The sequence below is a fragment of the Protopterus annectens genome, chromosome 14.part0 (genome assembly GCF_019279795.1).
Source record: "Protopterus annectens isolate FY-2018-M chromosome 14.part0, PAN1.0, whole genome shotgun sequence".
Classification (NCBI taxonomy): Eukaryota; Metazoa; Chordata; order Ceratodontiformes; family Protopteridae; genus Protopterus; species Protopterus annectens.
This window is the reverse complement of record NC_056748.1, coordinates 124,670,529-124,690,382: the sequence shown is the minus strand read 5'-3', so window position 1 is coordinate 124,690,382 and position 19,854 is coordinate 124,670,529. Positions and strand designations below refer to the sequence as shown.

General features: G+C 39.5%; 1 protein-coding gene across 1 annotated transcript in view; it reads left to right on the top strand.

The window, feature by feature from the left end:
* Positions 1-19,854, top strand: part of LOC122788886 (pulmonary surfactant-associated protein D-like) — a 533,542-nt gene that overhangs the window by 383,024 nt on the left and 130,664 nt on the right. The window contains exon 5 of the mRNA XM_044055829.1: positions 2,134-2,223. Within this exon, the coding sequence (XP_043911764.1) occupies positions 2,134-2,223 (90 nt within the window). The remainder of the gene's footprint in view (positions 1-2,133; positions 2,224-19,854) is intronic.

The following is a 19,854-nucleotide window of genomic DNA, read 5'->3' as shown; positions in this document are numbered from 1 at the left end:
TTCTTACTTTTGTTATACAACCTGTTTATACTTGAGGTCCACCAGGGTGGCTTGTTATTTTGGGAGGACCTGGTATTGATCTGGTCAGGTACAGCTGAGTCTATACAGCTGCTTAAATGTTTGTACATAGAATCTGAGTACACCTCTACATAGGAGTCTTTGTTGTCCATGAGCGTGGGGAGTATAAAACGTTTTATACCATCGCTTAGTCATCTGAAGTTTGCTTTGGAAAAGTTCTTCAGTTTTTTTGCTCCTGTGGGGTTATCAGGTACAATAGTTACTTCGAACGAGACAGTTTTATGGTCTGACCTTACCAGGGAAGGCATCACACAGGGAGGGAGTGCAGTGACTCCCCATTTTGGTGAGTACTATCTCTAGGATATTTGAGCACCTTGTGTGTGTGCAAACTATCTGTTCCAGAGCATTTGAGTTGACAATGTCCAGGAACCTCAGAGCAAGCATGTTTGTGCTCATGTATGTCACCTAGCTGATGGAAGGATATTTGAAATCACCCATAACTAAGGTGTTGGACTGTATGTAAAGTGATTCTAGTAAGTCCAGATAGGTGGTGTGCTTTTCTTGTTTCATGGTGGGGGACTTATAGCTAGCAATGATGTGGTATGGTATTTTCCCTAAAGTTAAAATTGGACATGGAGTAGTTAGATAGTCATATTGTTTGACTAGCCTTGAGGTGTACTTGGCTTTTATGAAGATGGATACCCCGCCACCTTTATGTTTTTCGCACTCATTTTGAGGTCTTAATGTGTGGAAGGCATTGTAGACTTGCACAGTTAGGGTGTTCTCTGCATTCTTGAACCATGTCTCAGTGACTGCAGAGATGTCAGCATCTTCCAAGATGAGGAGTGCTTGGGAAACTGCCTGTCCATTATAGTAAGTTTTTACTGTATGAGCTATTAGGGAAAGGAGTGTACTAGGTTGACCAGTTTTCTTGCTCGGACTATCAAGGTTTGTTCAGTTGAGGGCTGTGGATGATAGGTATGGCAATGGTGTTCAGTGCGCAACTAAGTTGCTTTTACTGCAACAGAGAAGCTTGGGAGGGTTCCAATGACAGTTGTCTAGGGAATGATAGGTGAGACCATGCTGCTCAGTGTGCAACTAAGTTGCTTTTAGTGCAACAGAGAAGCTTGCTAGGTATGGCAACACTGCTCAGTGCACAACTAAGTTGCTTTTAGTGCAACAGAGGAGCTTGTGAGGGATCAACTGACAGTTGCCTAGGGATAAAATTGTGTTTTAAAGCATTTGCGTCTATACAGGGCACTGCTAACTCCCATTGGACAGTGTGCAGCAACTCGTAAACATAAGGCTTAAATACAGGCAATATTAAACAGTTTTAACCTAATCTACCAATAGGAAAGTACACAGCAAGACTTCATCCAGTAACCCCAGCTCAGATATGGCAGGATCCACACTCTTCTGCCACAAGGATGCAGGGGAGCCTTTCCTAATGTAAGATGGCTGGTTTAGTGTTCAAGTGTAACAAAAACAGGTTAGATTCAGCAGGTCTGAATCTAGACTATGCTATCTAGGCTGAAAGAATAAGTGCAGAAAATATGCAATCACAACAGTAAAAAAAGCAGAAGACTGCAGTGATCAGAAACAATGCAATTTAAAAAGTGAAATAGATACACAAAATATACTTATTTAGTTGTTTTTCTCTTGGATGCCTTGGATTACAATAGAATGAATGTGGATCTCTGGCAAAAGATGCCAAACGCTATGCAGCTCTGGTGAATTGAGCCATTAACATGAAAAACAAATATTTCTACATAGATGTTGTATTGCTATATATGTCAGAAATAACCTGTTGCTTTTTTTTACATATGTATTTGTTCTCATCTGCCAGTTATACCAGGAAGTCTGCTTTAAATTTACTTTATTTGGAATGTTTCTCCTCGGGCTTCCACTAAAAATAGGGTCTGTCCTAGTCAGACTTTTCCGGGCAACAAATGTTAAATAAATAAATAAATGAATTTCTATGCCAGTAGGCTTTTCTATCAATCATTTATAAACATAGCATAGATAGATACATTAATTACTGAAGTACCCACAGTTTGCACTGTTTTAGTGTTGACATTCTCCAGAAAGTTCTTAAACTATTTTTTTCGTATCCAGGTCCAGCAGGAGTCCAAGGAATGAAAGGAGTCCAGGGTCCTCCAGGAAATGCAGGCCCATTTGGACTAAAAGGATCCACTGGCTCACCAGGTACAAAAAGAGAGCTGCTTATCAAAAATGTTATTTTGCAATCTGCTATTGATCACTAATACTGATATATTTGGTATAGATTATATATATAATTTCTGATATGTTGTAACTCTCAATATGACTCTTTTCTTTTTATTAACGAGTATAACACTTTACTTAGTCACTTAGATGAATTTATCTATTTGTTGCTGCTGTTATTTTAGTCATTTAGATGAATCTATTTCTTTCTGACCTTAAGGACTTTAGCATGCCAGGCCTGTCAGGAAATGCTTCTGTGAGTTCTTGCAGAGCTGTAGTGATTTCTTTATTAATGCTGTTCATCCACCTTAGCCTCTATCCGCTCCTTCTACTTCCTGTGATCTTTCCAGGAATCATTGTCTTTCTAGTGAATTCTGTCCTCACATTATATGAGCAATGGATTTGAGTTTTGTTTTTATTTTTAAGTCTTCCAGTGAATAATCTGGATTAATTTCCTGAAGTATTGATTCAGTCTTCTTGCAGTGCATGGAATTATTGTAAATTTTCTCTGACACCACAATGCAAACAGGTCTACTTCAGATGAGTGAGTTTTCATGTTGAATTTCATATAGTCAAGAGCATATGATCAACATTCTGAAAAGGTAAAGTGTTTGTACTGAGATCCCGGTACAGTGGAGATTGTGGAATTCACCATTTTTTCGCTGTAGTGCAATCTTGCAGAGGGTGTGGAGGGCATTGGGGGATGGGCTTATCTCCTGCAAAAACACTGTTTTTGGTTTGAGTTTTCAAAATATTGATCCTATGCTCTCGACCATATGAAATTCTAGATTTACATATCTGAACTAGATCCAGTACAACCACATAGATCACCCAACACACAGCCTTATTTATAGTCCATATCTCATGACCATATGTTACTACTGGGAAAGCCATAACTTTGGCTATATTGGATCTTTGTTGATAAAGTGATGTCTTTGCTCTTTAAAGTCTTCCAAAATGCAAGCATCTTTTAATTTCATGGTTGTGTCACCATCTGCAGAGATCTTTGATTCTAGGAAGATAAAATCTGTCACTGCCTCCGCTTCCTCTTCATCTGTTTGTAAATAACTTGTAGGGAACACGTAACATAATTTTATTATTTTTTGATTTTGAGGAACAAGGCAGCTTTTGCACTTTGTACTTTCACTTTCATCAACAGGATCTTCATCTCTTCCTCATACCTCTCAACTGTCCTGATTTTCACAGAATATCCTAATTTTTATCTCACGTTTTTGGTCTGTTTTGCAGAAAATTTGTGGTTTGCTGACAGATCACTGAGGACTGAAGTCACTAAATAATGAAATACATTTGAATGGCAGACTTCATAACCTTCAAAAAATGAATGCTGACACAAAACGGGTTATTGCAGCAACTTTCTAAGTTTCGAAAAGCAATATTTAAAACCTGTCCCTATTTTGGGCCTTTGTCCTTCATTACTTTCAGGCTTTGTCCAGATTTCTTGCTCTCAGAAGGTGAGAGATATGTTCTTCCTCATTTTCAGCCATTAAAGTTGTATCATCTGCGTATGAAAGATTGTGAATATTTCTCCCTGCAATTTTGATTCCAACATCTGGTTTGTCTAACCAGACTCGAGGCATGATACATTCATTATATAGACTGAATAAGCAGGGTTGTAATATATACTCTTGTTATATTCTTTTCCAATTTTGAATCAGTTATTCCATATTAATTTCTAACTTTTGCTTCTTGTTCTACATTCAGGAGACAAATAAGGTAATTAGATATTCCCATTTCTCTAGGAACTACCCAAAGTTTCTTTTACTACAACTATCATTGCATATGTATATGTAATTCTGTCTGAACGTTCTGGTGTGTTTATTAGAAATGGTCTCCCTCTTTCTTCACTGATTATTTCTGTTAACAAAACTAACAAATGAATAAGTGTTACAAGGTCATTTTGTCCAGAATACTGTTATAGTAGACTATGATATGTCACATGATATGAAATGACTATATTACTACGATATGGCCATATGTGGCCACAGTGGTGAAGACATTATTTTATGTTGTGCAACTTATAAGTAAAACTGCAGAATAGGGCACTCAGAGGCATCAGATGAAAGGAGACAGCACTTCTGAATAATATTTAATGAAATCACAGTATTTTTGTTCTCTAAACACCAAGACGTTGTCAGATATAATGCCAATAAATATTCTGTTCTTAAATACCCTAGTCCCATCAACAATACAATTAACCAATAAAACAATTAATTAATCTTAAAATTCATTCTCAAGGTACCCAAAAGTTTCCAGTGTGGAGATAAAGGATACAAATAGTCATACAAGAAATACTAAAATAATAAATTATAAATCATCTGTAGTCAGTGTACAAAATTTGTAAACAAATAATAAATAAATCTTAAAAAGCCTGTAGAGGTGTGTATAAATCTCAATAAAATAAGCACTATATCCTGAAACATATTATTTCCATTAGCAGCTCAATTTTAAAATGGGTGCCAGGGATATATTTTCATTTAAGCCCGGTGGTCTGTTGGCTTCTAAAACTTACTGCCAATAGACCTCCATGTACTCTATTCTGGTTTCCCATGGTCCCCCTCTTTGGTCTTGAGCTATTTCTTTTAAGACAAAAAAACTAAAACAATCCTGATTGCATTCTAAAGTGTGTTTGTATAGTGCAGTCTTTCATATAGGTGTTCATATTCTCTCTTTTTAAGTTTATGTGTAGTTTTTCCAACATAAAAAGCAATACAGTCCTTACACTCAACTAAATATATTAACCCTACACTGTTTCAGTTTGAGTAGTTGGTTGCTTCGATCCACCTGTACCATGCCTTTACATAAATAAATTCCTTGTTAGATATATATGGGCACTGTCCACATGCCACACACTTAAAGGTACCAGGTGTTTTCTGCCCTCTTCTAATCTTTGGATTATGTTCTAACATTTTCTTAATATTTTTGCTTTTTTTTTTCAGGACAAATCTAAGAGGTTCCTTAAAAACAGATTCTAAGTCTGAGAAGCTAACAAACTTCCTCCAGTTACTACTAATCACAAGAAATGCTAAAAAAATTGGTGTTTAGGCAGAAAACAGTTAAGTACAGCAAGAAAGTACAGAAAACTGATACTTAATCACTCCAAAGTCTCTCTTCTAAGCTAGAAACCTTGTACCAGCCTTCTTTAGCTATGTTAAGAATCTAAGTGGCAAATCGCAGATATGCACTGAACTAGTGCAAAATAGCACAAAATATACTGAACCTACTGATATTGCCAACATCCTGCCAGATAGATTCAGTGCAAACATCACCCCCCCCCTCACCCCCAAAAGGGCCAACAACAATACCAGAAAAGTGTAGTGTCCCGGAAATCACAGAGGCACAGGAGAAAATAACCCTTTCAAAAGCCAAAAACACAGCATCAATGGGTCCAGATGGTGTCCAAGGCTGCATCTTGCATGAACTACAGAATGAAATGACCCCTCATCTAAACACTCTGTTCAACCTAAGCCTCTTCACAGGCTACATGCCCATAGAATGGCACACAGCAACGGTTATTCCAATCCACAAAAGAGAGGCCACAACTGACCCTGGTAACTATCGCCCCATAAGCCTGACTAGCCTGATCTGCAAGGCTATGGAGTGCATCATCATGGAACTCATTAACAAAGACATTGGGAACATTCAAACACTTGACCCAACCCAGTTTGGATTTGTTAAGGGCAGATCATACCTACTAAACCTGGTTGACTTCTTCAAGACAGTCACCAAGGCCATAGATGAGGGGAAGGTGGTTCACACAGCCTACCTTGACCTCGCCAAGGCTTTTGACAACATTCCTCACTCAGGAATTATAGAAAACTCACCAGCCAGAACATAAACCCCTACTTCACGAGATGAGCTGCCAACTGGCTTACAGACAGAACTCACACGGTAAGAATAGCGGGCTCCAACTCTGACTCTAAACCAGTGACAAGTGGTGTCTCGCAAGTCTCGGTCCTGGGACCCCTACTGTTCAGCATATACTTCTCAGAAGTACAGGCAAACACAAGAGGACTATGGCTAACCAAGTTCACCGATGACTGCAAACTGGGAGCCATAATTGACTCTCCGGTTGACACGGACATCCTCCAAAAGGGCCTTACTAAGATGGACACCTGATGTCAAAGTCATGGCCTCAAGCTAAATGCCAAAAAATGCAGTCATCCCATTTGGGAAAAACAAAACACCGAAGAATTACCACATAGGTGGCAGCCCCCTTAATACAGAAGAGGTAATAAGATGTCTGGGGACCCAGGTAGATAGTAATCTCTCCTTTGACAATCATATTGCCAAAGTAGTTAGGAAATCCTTCTATGTGGCCCATCTAATTACTAAAGGGTTCGCATCTAGAAATAAAGAGGTTATAGTGCCCCTCTGCTCATCACTCATCAGACCCATCATAGAGTACAATGCCCCATTTGGGATGTACCTCACAAGACACTTCCAACAGCTGGAGAGACCACAAAAGTACCTCACCAAGAGGATTACTGGCCTCAAACATATGTCCTATGTAGCCCGACTGAAAAAACTCCGGCTGTACTTAGTGGCATATCGCTTACTCAGAGGTGATCACTGCCTGACTTACAAAGCCATGTCCAACTCAGAATTGATGGACATGCTCCACCTAAAGAAATCCAAGTCACTGTGAGTCACGTGCTCTAGTGAGCTAAACCTCTCCACAACAATAAATAGAACATGTTGGAGGGATAGGTTCCTGTCACAGAGAATCCCCATGCTTTGGAACAAAATTCCAAACTACATTAGGCAGAGCCCCTCACTAACGCTCTTCAAGGGAAGCCTTGACGAGTGGATGGGTAACAGAAAGTACACCCCTGGGATCACTTCATTGGCTCTTCTTAACAGAAGATCAGTTAATTAATCTTGTAAATGCCCTCGGGCAGATAGCCTAGTACCTACCTATGAACCTATGAACCTATAATCGCTTGTTCGAGATTTCTGGTGTCACTATTAAAATACAGGGTATCTGCTCCTTTGTAGGTCACGTCTTTGTTCACTGCACTTTTCTCCAAGGTCATATTCTTATTCTCATATTCTTCCACCCCTAAAATACATTTATATTTAGTTGTCCTTTCATTCAGAACTTCTTTCATCACTGCATCAATCATATTTGCAGGGTATTTTCTCTCCTTAAACATATACAGGGTTTTACATTTGTTTAAAAAATCATCCTCCTGTGAAATCATCCTAGATGCCCTACTGTATTGTCCCTTAACAATGCTCTTTTTTGTTTGTAAGGGTGGGTACTAGTGAAGTATAAATAAGAGCTGGAGAATGTGTCCTTGCAGGGAATCTTGGATTCAAAACCCTGAACTAAATCTAGCTTGTGTATAGTTATATCTAAGTAGTCCATCCTGTCCCTATTAATATTATAAGTACATTTAAGGAAGTTTGTGGCCTGGTTAATATAAAGTCGTACATCATGTCTTCAGATCCTATCCAGAAAATACAAATGTCATCCAGACATCTCTTATAATAATTCCAACCTTTAGCATAAAAAGACTTAAATAAAAACTTCTGTTCCCAAATGGACAACACTATATTTGCACACGCTGGGGCAAAACAGGCGCCCATTGCTACTCTGCCTTCCTGTATAAAAAAAAAAAAAAACTCATTATGCAGTATGAATTTCATTAATTCCAAACTAACCTTAAAATCATCATTAGAAAACCCTTTCTTGTCCACTAAGGCTTCTTCAATCCATGAAAGGCCGGTAGAATGAGGTATTACTGTAAAAAGGGCTACAATTTCTAACATTAGAAAAATCAACTCTTTTTTATACAAATTCAGTTTAATACTCCTTAAAACAAAGTCCCAGGAGTTTTTCAATATACTGTTTTGCTCAGTCCAGTCATTTTTTAATTTAGAGTCTAAAACCTTAGCTATAGGGTAAGTCTTGGAACCGTTTGCGGCCACTATGGGCCTGAGAGAAGGATCACTTAGGGATGTGGGTACTTTTGGGATATCAAATATGGACGGTATTAGAGTTTTGTCAATCCATAAATATTTAAATGTCTCCAGGTCTGTTATTCCTTTTTGTACTAGTTCTTTTAGCACAACATCTATCCTAAGATTTGCTGTATTAATCAATACCCTGGAATGTTTAGTGTCATCATTCAAAATCTCCATCATTTTCACCACATAAATCATGGCAGCACTATCCCACCACCCTTATTAGGTTTTATGATTCTTATGTAGTTGCTGTTTCTTAGCTCATCCAATAAACTTTTTTTTCCTGAAAAGGGATATTGGCATAAGTATCATTAGTTTTAATGACTCTCCTCGGTTCTTTCTTTACCAGGCTTTCAAAGTTCTGTAACTGTGAATGAAGGGAAGGGTTAAACGTACTTTTCTTTTTAATTTCTTGTTCTTGTCCATCCCCTGCACCACTGTCCCAAACATCAACTCCAAGTTCTTTTTTTTTCTCAAAAATACCTTTAAATCTATTAAAGCTCTACTAATGCCACTTTTTTCTGTTAGGGGTAAAATTCAATCCTTTAATAAATAAATGAAAATATACTTCATTTATATGTAAATTACTGTAATTAAATATATTAAAATTTTATACGAGTATTTACAAATTTCTTGAGTGATGTGAACCCCTGAATTATCTCCAGGGTCTCAATTGGGGTATGTTCACTATTCTTTAATATCCCCCCTCTTGTTGTTGGGCCTCTTCCCCTGTTGTAATAGCATATTGACGTTGTATTCCTCAACCTTTTGGTTCTCCTTAGGGGGAGGACGAAACCCTAAAGGGTCCTCTAGATCATAATCTCCCATCAGTTGAGGTCCATCCTATGCATACCCCTGCCTCCTAGGTGTACTGCATGAATTATAATCTCTCATTTTATCCCCACCATTCAAGTACCTGTTGTTAGCATTCACACATTTTGGTTTAGGGTAGGTACAATTCTCTTTATGTTCCATCCTTTCTCTTTTGAATTTTTTATTCTTTTTCTTAAGGATTAAGGCACATTTATAATCCACTTTTTGTTTAATGTCTAAGTATTTCTTCTTTTCCTCCTCAGCAGTGAACATGAGGTTGGAGGCAACAATAATGTTGATAAATTCAGTTTGTTTATACAGGATCTCCATATTCCTCTTGTTCTGTTTGATTAGAGCCCTCATAAATTCAAATCCACAATTATCTAAATGTTTTAACAAATCCCTATGAAAATCACTGTTTGCAATTACATTATTAGGATACTTAAACACTGGAAGTCCCTTAGGTGCAATATTTCTCCTAATACATTCTTTAAGATAATCATTATCAAGTCCTAAGGATTTGTATTTCAGGATACAGTCATGTAATTTGTTAATACTGTCATTATATGCATCCGTACAGTACTCGTTAGTACTACCACACCTTCAGAGAAAGAGTACTTGTTCATAAGCTAGGCCCCTAAAAATGTGGATTATCTGTAAAATGTGTATTGTTATTAGGTTCATAGGTTCGTAGGTAGGTACTAGGCTATCAGCCCAAGGGCCTATGTAAGCCTAGCCAACAAGATTCCATGGCTTATGCCACCCAAGAATGTTATTTTCCTGTGCCACTGTCAAGCAGAGACACAGAAGTGATCCCCAAGGTGTATTTCCTATTTCCCATCCACTCATCAAGATTTTTCTTGAAGAGTGCTAATGAAGAACTTTGCTTGACATAGATGGGTAGCCTGTTCCAGAGTATGGGAAGTCTCTGGGACAGGAATCTATCCCTCCAGCATGTCCTGTTTATTGTGGTGACAAGATTTAGGTCCCTAGAGCATGTAGCTCGGAGGGATTGGGATTTCTTTAGGTGTAGCATGTCCAACAGCTCTGGGTTGACATAGCTTTATATGTTAGGCAGAGTTCACCTTGGAGTAGGCGATATGCTATGGAGTAAAGCTGGTGTTTTTTGAGGTGGTCAGCGTAGGGTATTTGTTTGAGGCCAGTAATCCTCTTTGTGAGGTACTTCTGTGGCCTTTCCAGCTGCTGCAGATGTCTTGTGAGGTACATTCCAAAAGGGGCGTTGTACTCTATAATGGGTCTAATGAGTGTCGAGTAGAGGGGAACAATGACCTCTTTTTTCCTGGATGAGAACCCTTTTATGATGAGGTGTGCCATGTAGAAGGACTTCCTGACTACTGTGGCAATGTGACTATCAAAGGTGAGACTACTGTCCACCTGGGTCCCAAGGTCTCTTATCACACATTCGGTGTTAAGTAGATTGCTGCCTATGTGGTAGTTCATGGGTACAGAGTTTTTACCAAAGGGGATGACACTGCACTTTTTGGCATTGAGCTTGAGGCCATGGCTCTGACACCAGGCATCTGTCTCAGCGAGGCCTTTCTGTAGGATGTCCACATCATTTGGGGACTTGACTATGGCTCCTAGTTTGCAGTCATCTGTGAAATTTGTTAGCCCGAGGCCTTCTGTGTTAGCCTGTACTTCAGAGAAGTAGATAGCAAACAGGAGAGGTCCTAGGACGGAACCCTGTGGTACTCCACTTGTCACTGCTTTGAGGTCAGATTTGGTGTCTGCAACGTTTACAGTGTGGGTTCTGTCAGTGAGCCAGTTGGCAACCCATCTTGTGATGTAGGGATTTATACCTAGTTTAGTGAGTTTAGCTATAATTCCAGAATGTGGGATGGTGTCGAAAGCCTTGGTGAGGTCAAGATAGGCTGTGTGAACCACCTTACTCATCTGTGGCTTTGGTGACTGCCTCAAAGAAGTCGATCAGGTTCAGGAGGCATGATCTGCCTTTCACAAACCCGAATTGGGTGGGATCCAGAGTTTTGAGGTTACCAATGTCTTTGTTTATGAGTTCCATGATGATACGTTCCATGGCCTTGCAGACCAGGCTCGTCAGGCTAATAGGTCGATAGTTCCCGGGATCAGTGGTGGTTCCCCCTTTGTGGAGTGGGATAACTGTTGCTGTGTGCCATTCAGTGGGCACACAGCCTGATGCGAGACTATTATTGAACATGGCGCTTAAGTGGGGAGCCAGTTTATTCTGAAGTTCGTGTAAAATGCAGTCTGGGATGTTGTCCGGTCCCATGGATGCTGTGTTTTTGGCTTTAGAGTGAGCAGTTTTTACCTGCGTAGTTGTGATTACAGGGACTGTGCATTCTTCCTGTATAGATATGGGCCCTTTGGGGGATGAGAGGGGGTAAAGTTAGCACTGCCAGGATGTTGGCAATATCAGTTGGTTCTGTAATTTTCGTGCCTTTGTGCTGTAACTCAGAGCAGATCTGGGTGCTGCCATCGAGATTCTTGACATAGCTATAGAATGCTTTGTGGTTGTCCTTGGAATTAGTGGCAATTTTGTTTTCATAGCTAGCTTTGGAGGATCTTATAAGGGATCTCAGCTTCTTACTGAGGCTGACCAGAGAGCTCCTCCACTCATGGGATTTTACTCTCTTTTGCAACGGTTTCTTCCTTCTGCTGTACCATTTGTTTATGGCAGGGGACCACCAGATTGGCTTCCTTTTTTTGGAGGATAGTGTCTTGGTTCTGTTTGGGATAGCACGATTTATGCACTCGTGTAAGTGCTTATAGAGTGCATTCGTGTAGGATTCAGTAGTTGTAACTATATTGTCCATTTGCATGGCTGTCATGAAGTTCACCACTTCTGTCTTAAGAAGCATGAAGTTGACTTTGGAGACATTTTTTACTGTGGTTTCCTTAATGGGGGGGGAGGGGGTGGGGGCGGGATGTGGATATCAAGGTTGATTAGCTTATGGTTGGATCGGACCAACGAGGAGTTGACTTCAGGTGTGGAACTCTGGTCACTCATGTTGTAATGACTAGGTCTAGGATATTGTTGCCCCTGGTGGGGGTGTGGATAAGTTGATCTAGGGCATTGGAGTTTATGAATTCCAGAATGCGTTGAGCTAAGGAGTTGGTACACGAGTAGTTTTCCCAGTTAATGGTGAGGTAGTTGAAGTCGCCCATTATTAGGGTGTTTGGTTGAAATATTTTCCAGTACATCAAGAAAAGAGGAGTGGGAATCCTGGGGCATGGTGGGGGATCTGTAGCAAGCTACAATTTGGATTGCAGTTTTGCCCAGAGTTAGTTGCACTTGGATAACCTCGGATGCATTATGCTGAGCAACTAGCCTGGAGGTGTGGATATCCTTAATGAGTATGGACACACCTCCGCCTTTGGTGTTTCGGTCCAGGTTACATGGCCGAAAAGTGTGGTATGAGTTATAGCCTGGTAGTGCAGGGGTGCTCTCTGGATCCTTGAACCAGGTCTCAGTCACTGCACAGATATCGATGTTCTCCATTTTAAGGAGTGCCTTGAGTGAGTGCATTGTTAGGAGCACTGGTAAAAGTAAGACAGTCACCTTTATGTAGTATCCGTTGTTCCATAGGTGCTAGAGAGACTGCTGCTGCATTCATGTCTGCTATGCCAGTCTGAGTCAATCCAATGTCTGGAAAGCCAGTACAGCCCAGAGAACTCCTTCCATTACCCAGTTCATGTGTGCCTTCACATTCGAAGTGTGCCAATTCCGATTTGCGGTCTGCAAATAAATAATATTCCTTTGTCATCACTTCCTGATTGCCAGGAATCATGTAATCTGGATTCAAAGTCCCAGAAAGCTGCTAGACTCTAGGACAATATTTTTATGGCTAGGTGATATATATATACACTCCACTACAGTTTATATATTTGAATATATATGGTGTCAATCCCTTGTGGTATGCAGAGTACATTTAATTCCTCAGAAAAGTTGTGCAACACTTATGCATTGGCTTTTTTTTAAGACTTTACATAATTTATTTACACATCAGAACACAAGATGGCACCGTTGCTAATGGAAATAATAGGTTTCAAGATATATTACCTATTTTATTGAGATTTAAACACACTTTTGCAAGCCTTTTAAGATTTATTTATTGTTTTTTTACAAATTTTATACACCAACAAGAGATGGTTTTAATTTATAATTTATTATTTAGTATTTCTTGTATGACTATTTGTATCCTTTATCTCCACAGTGGGAACTTATGGGTAGCTTGAGAATGAATTTTAAGGTTAATTAATTGTTTTATTGATTAATTGTATTGTTGATGAGACTAGAGTATTTAAGAACAGAATTTACATATTTGATGAAGTCTTGGTGTTTAGAGGATGAAAACATGGTGATTTCATTAAGTGTTATTCAGAAGTGGTGCCTCCTTTCATCTGGTGCCTCCAAGTGCCGTATTCTACAGCTTTAGAGGTTGCTGCTGTTTGCCGTCTTTGGGCATTTCATTATTTCTGTTTTCTCTCAATTTATAAGTAAGGGCATGGCATCTAGGTCAAAAGAGGTCATTATCCCACTGTATACTGCCCTTATCAGACCATTCATTGAGTACAATGCTACCTTTGGTATGTAACTGACCAGGCATATGCAGCGACTAGAGTCAAGAAGAATACAAGGTGTAACAAACCTGCCTTATGCAGAGTCCTGTAAAGCCCTTTCCTCTACTCAGTTTCCTATAGATTGCTGAGGGGTGATCCATGCCTGGCTTACAAGGTACCCAGAAACCCCACACTTATGAATCTCCTACAGATTCATAAGTCAAACAGTATCAGAAATACAAGGTTTAGGCCCCTGAATTTTGTCTATGGACATAAACAGAACATGTTGGAGCGACAGATGTGTGTTCTAGAGACTGCCCCTCCTATGGAACAGGCTTCTCATCCACTTCAAGCTGAGTTTGTCAACCTAGACCAGTGGATGGGGAATAGGAAATTTATACCATGCCTGGCACCCATGTCCCTTTTGGAGAGAGGTATATAAATTCCTGTCTCTCATTGTCCTATTCAGATACAGGACATCATTATTCTTTTGGGAAAACCTATCTAGCCTTAGAAAGGCCCCCTGGGTCATTAACCTAGTAACAATCTATGAATCATGAATGTATGATGATATATGTAAGGCATTTGGTCAGGCTTGTGCTGGATTCTATTAAATTCATTTAGTTAGACAATCCAGCAATGTAGCATAACCTGCCAAAATGATGTTATTACTTTTTCTGAAGTTTGCAAACATAAGAAGTAGTTATAATAGGGACAAGAAGTATGTGGGGCAAAACCACTTAAATGAAACAACTTTACCAAAAATTATGGGGTCATGCTCAAAAGGGTTTTGGATTACTGTTTGCTGATGAAGCTTGCCAGATGTTCATTTTAAGATCATTGTGGCAGTAGCCTTAGCTATATGGAATGTCATGCCATGGATCTGTCCAACCAGTCAGCTTCCAAAGCTTTAGGGCACCTTCTATGGAGCCTAGCCACTGTATGGCTTAAGGAAGGCAGTATAAAATCAGTGCCCAGGGCACAGAAATTTCAAAACTTTCTTTCTGTTGAAGTGCACTCTTCCCTGCAGGCTTCAGGTAATCAGTGGACAACTAGCACTTCACCTAGGCTGGGCAGATAGGTGTCCCTTTGGGAAATACCTTCCACTTCATCATTATTTGTGAAGAAAAGTTAGTCCTTTCTGTCAGAAATGTTGGCTAAAGACTGTAACTGGTGTTTTTAACAGTTGTCAAAATATAAATCTGACATATTTTGGTCTTAGTTCCCTGTGGGAAATGTCTTTCAAATAGTCATTTTTTGTGAGAAAAAAACTTTGGGGCTCAAAACTTTTGGCTACATGCTTAGGACTTGAGGTTCTGGAGGTTGTCATTAAAAATTGTGACATCAAAACTTATCTTCCTGTCAAGTTGTTCCCTTTGTCAACTTATTAGACCACTTTTTATGGTCAGATGCTCTTTAAATCCTGTGAGGATTTCTTTATTGTTTATCATGTTTTGTAAGGGAAAGTGTTAATTTTCTATCAAGAAGTATTAATAGGGATGAGGACTAGTGTGTTTGGTGGTTGCTGTCATGAAAGGGGATACTGCCAGCCCAGCTATCTGGACTTTTGTAAATAATTATATGTCATTTGTGAATATCAGCATGATTCATTTATGATTCCTCTGTTACAACTGTATTAGAACTGTATGTCATGTGTATATCAAACTAGGTTTGTACAGACATGCATTTTGAAAAGATATTTTATAAAGTGCTTGTTCTTAAAATATAACCATAGCATGCCATACTGGAATAGAACAGAAATGTACATGCACTATTGTAACTGTTTAAATGTATATAATTTAACAGTGGAAACTGGAATACAAGGGGTCAACTTCAGAAAAATAACTGAAATTAAATTACTTTATGGCATCATATGTTGAGAAGTTTTCTGTATTGTCTTAGAAGTGTTTTATTATTTTATGACTTCCAACCTTTGCCAATGATCTGAGGTCTATGTATTTTCACAGGTAGATTCTAAATGCTATCAGCTGCCATCAATGGTTGTTTTGAACCTGGGAGTTGAGTTAGATGACAAGCAATGATGGCATTCTGCAAGTTATCCCAGCAGTAATATATGAGGTATTAATTTGGAAAGTCTCTTAGTGAGAGACTGCATTTTGTCTTGGACCTGACAAGATCCATTCACCACACATCTGCCTTGCTCTGGGTAAGTAAGTTTAGGCAACAGCATAATTCTTTTAGATATAATCAGGAATATAGCAACACTTAGTTTAGATATTTTATTTATTTATTTGAGACTGTCCAGCAATGTTGTTTTAAATATTTCCTGTGATTTTGAACTTCGGTGTCACTGTAAATATATACTGAGTACTTCCTTGTTCTTTTATTATTTATTATTAAATATATTTAAACCTTTCATTGTGGCTGATCTGTCTAGAGATATTTAAGTTTTGAAAGTACTTTTATATTTATTTGGTGGCACTGTGGGCCACTCCTAATAGCCCTGTTTTTGGTCAAACTACCATTTATATTAATAGTAACATTATGCAGTAAGATTGCTCACCCTTTGTTAGAGGCCTTAAGGTAGCTGATAAGGACCTGGCTGGTGGCTGTGATAACTACCTTATAGTCTGGGCAAAAGGGGGCATGGCTAGTAAACCTGTGCCAGCCTTTCCCAGGTGTGTGTGTGTGTGTGTGGGTGTGTGTGTGTGCGTGTGTGTGTGTGTGTGTGTGTGTGTGTGTGTGTGTGTAAATCAAACCTCAAAGAGTGTGCGTGTGTCAGCTACTTGGGAAGGGACACAAAGCACTGGTTGGACAGAGAGGGTGCTGGAGGTCTTGGTTTGGCCCTTCAGCTGAGATCTTAACTCAGTAGCTGTGCCCATGGGGAGTCTTACTGGGGATCTGGAGAAAGAAGTAGACACCACCCTCAGACTGACTGTGGTCTCTGTGTGCTCTTAAGGAAAATTGCACTTGATGCAAAGAGCTGTGTCTGGAAATTCTGTGTGTGTACCTTGTTACCCTCTCAGTGTTTGTGCCCCACTGTTGCCAGTGGTGAGGACTGAGGCTCCGTGATTACTGGTGCAGTGGTGGGGTGCTACAGTTGCCACTAAGAGTTTTTACCTCAGAGCTTAACTTTACTGTGAGGAGGTAAGACTGACTCTTCAAGGTTCCACTAGCAGCTTGTCATACACCATTTTCAGTAGACAGCCAGGCCTAGGTCCCTGTGGGTATCCCTTTTAATTTATCATTTTTTTGTGAGGGAAATATTACTTTTCTGGCAAAAAAGTATTGTATTGTTAGGGACTTGGATAAGTATGTTTGCTGGCATTCTGCCCCCCCCCACCACCACCTGTGGCTGTCACTAAAATATTTTAATTCATAACTTAACTTTTTTGGTCAAAAGGTAAGACTGACTTTTCAAAGCTCTGGCAACCACTTGTCAGACATCTTTTGCAGTTAGGATATAGACCTGTGTCCCAGTAACTTGACTGTTCCCTCCTTAGCCACAAGAAGAGAACAGTTATTAAACGGGCCTTGATTGTGACTCCATTTCTCCTTCACCACACTCACTGATGGGGACTCAGCTGTGGTCATCCTGTTGTTTCTCATACTGCCCATCTCTTTCTCCTAGTCCCTGTGGTATTGCTTTTTGGGAAGCTGCTAAGGTCCGAAAGGCAGGCACGTCTTAGTTGCTATTCACTTGCCCTTGTTGGATAAGAAAAAAACACTTTTCTTGATATCAGGGAAGTGACCAAGTGATGACATTTTGCTAAGCCATACTAAGGTGTTTTATTCCTGGGGAAGGGATAATTCTTTAAACCATTTTTTTCTGGTGGGTCTCTGAGAAAAAGAAAGTATAAGATTAGAAATATATCTTCTCCTAAAGCAGATAAGGGGGATTGGATGAGTTTTGCTAAAGGTTTATTTAAAGCATTTCAGTCTTTACATGCCTTCCTCTCATATAATAAAGAAAAGATGTTCCCTCTCTCTCAGATTCCCAGTCTGAGAGACATTATTTAGAATTCCATTATTTCTCAAATTCCCACTCTATAAAATCAAAGCTTTAACTCTGAGGAAAGTTATTCTTTAGATTCCCTTCCTGAAAGGTTGTAGTTTTCTGATACTACTGATACTATTGCAAGACTGAAGGACTTGTTTCAGTGGTGGTGGTGGGGGGGCAGAATGTCAGCAAATATATTATGATGTATTAACAGTTGCATTGTTCTCAACCTGCAGGTGTTCTTCTAGTTCAGGTTATTTTTTCAAAAAGCAGAATATGTGTTTCCGGCAAGGCACAGGCAAACAACATTTCAAAAAACAATGGCAAGGGGGTTCAAAGAAGAAAGGAAGGTCCCCCCCAGAACAAAGGATAATCTAAGAAAGACTGACTACTTACTTGTGTTCATCCCTCCCTACCTTGACAGTCCTATAAAGCTTGTTCAAAGTATGTCTTCACTTTCCTATGTGACATGAAATAACTTCATATACCTGGGTTCTGACAGTCATTCAGAAAGATTATAACTGGCACAGTGGGAGTGCCTTCCTTCTTTTCAGGGAATTCCTCCTCGTCCTTCTAATCAAACCTACCTGTTCAATCCTGTTTTAGATCAAATGTTGTCACAGGTAGTTATACAACCTGTTCCTCCAGAGCTATGAAAGAAAGAATTTTATTCACAAAATTTTCTGGTGCCGAAGAAAGAGGGAACCTGGAGACCTGTTTTACACCTTTCTTTTCTAAACCTTTACATCAGAATTTTGAAGTTCAAAATGCTTTCTCTGTAGTCTTTTGTTACCTATCATTCCACCTCTGTTTTCCAGCAGCTCTGGATGTAAAAGACGCTTATCATCACATTCAAATTCACAAAGATTTCAGGTGTTTTTTTTTTTTTTTTTGGATTTTTCTCATTTTTAGTTTTCTGCTTTGTCCTTTGGTTTGTCAGCAACTCCTGTAATAGTCCATTGTAGGTTGCAGGAAATTCACATTTTCCCATATTTAGATGACTGCTTTATTTTTTGCAGATTATTTTGCGAGCTGTCAAAAATCTCTGTCTTGGGTAAAAATAACTTTTCCTCAGCCTGGGATTTCAGGTGAACATATACAGCTCTTATTCTCTCTCCCGGTGTTACTGGGATGCCTATTGTATGTTACAAGGAGAGGTTTCTGATATTTTCTAACCAGACTTTGGCATCAGGCAGGGGTATCTCAGAAGTCTAGGTTCTAGGGCCTGTACTATTCTCATGATTTCTTTGGACAGACGTCAACTTAGGGAAATTCAGTGGTTCATCAGATCAGTTTGGAGCAGCATCAGCACTCCTTTTCATTTCAGATTTCATTGTTGAGGTCTATGAAAAAGGAAATAGTCTGGTGGGTGAACCAGTTGTCTCTCAACCCACAACTTCATTTTTACATTCCAGTCCCCTACTCAGTCTTTGAGCAAAGATGTATTAGACATTGCTTGGGGAGCTGTATCCCAGGGGATGAAAGTTCAGGGCCTTTGGAGCAAACAAATCAAATTAAAGCACATAACTGTGAAAGAAATGATGGCTGTAATAAATGCTCTTAAATCACTAAACTCTCTTTATACTCCAGGCCCTCTGCTGATAATCACAGACACTGCTACACCTGTGTAGACTAGCTCAGTTATCTGGGTACTAGCAATCCAATACAATTTGTCCCACCAAGCTACCTACATTCTATCAGAGAAAGCTTTATTATGAACAAACTGAGCAGAACCAGGTCAGAGCCTCACAAATAGACATTGTACCCTGAGCTCTTCCAGGAACTAAGTAATCTGTGGAACATTCCTCAAGCAGATTTGTTTGCCTCCAGCTACAGCAGGCAGTTAAAGAAATTCTGCTCCAAGACACCTTGCTCTCAGGTCTGGAAGATAGATATCTTTTCATTTCTATATATGGGAACATTCCTGTATGCTTTTCCACCCTTTCATCAGACAACAAAGATGTTTTCTAACAATTCAGGATTCCTCACCAATGAAAATAGTGGTGACTCCTTTTTGGCCCAGTTAACAGTATTTCTCCCTTCTTGTGAAAATGACCAAAGGCAATTACCACAAGCTTCCTCACTGGATGGACTTACTCACACAGAACAGGGGTTGTTTGATACACCCCAAACTTCACTGTTTTCAACTAACTGCCTGCATGGAAGAAGTTAAACAACTTTTAGGCATCTTTTTTTTCCGAGGACATGCAACAGGCATTAAAGGATGCAAGGAAATCTGCTACTAGAAAATCATATGTGGGTAAGTGGAAAAGATTTTCTAGCTGTTGCCA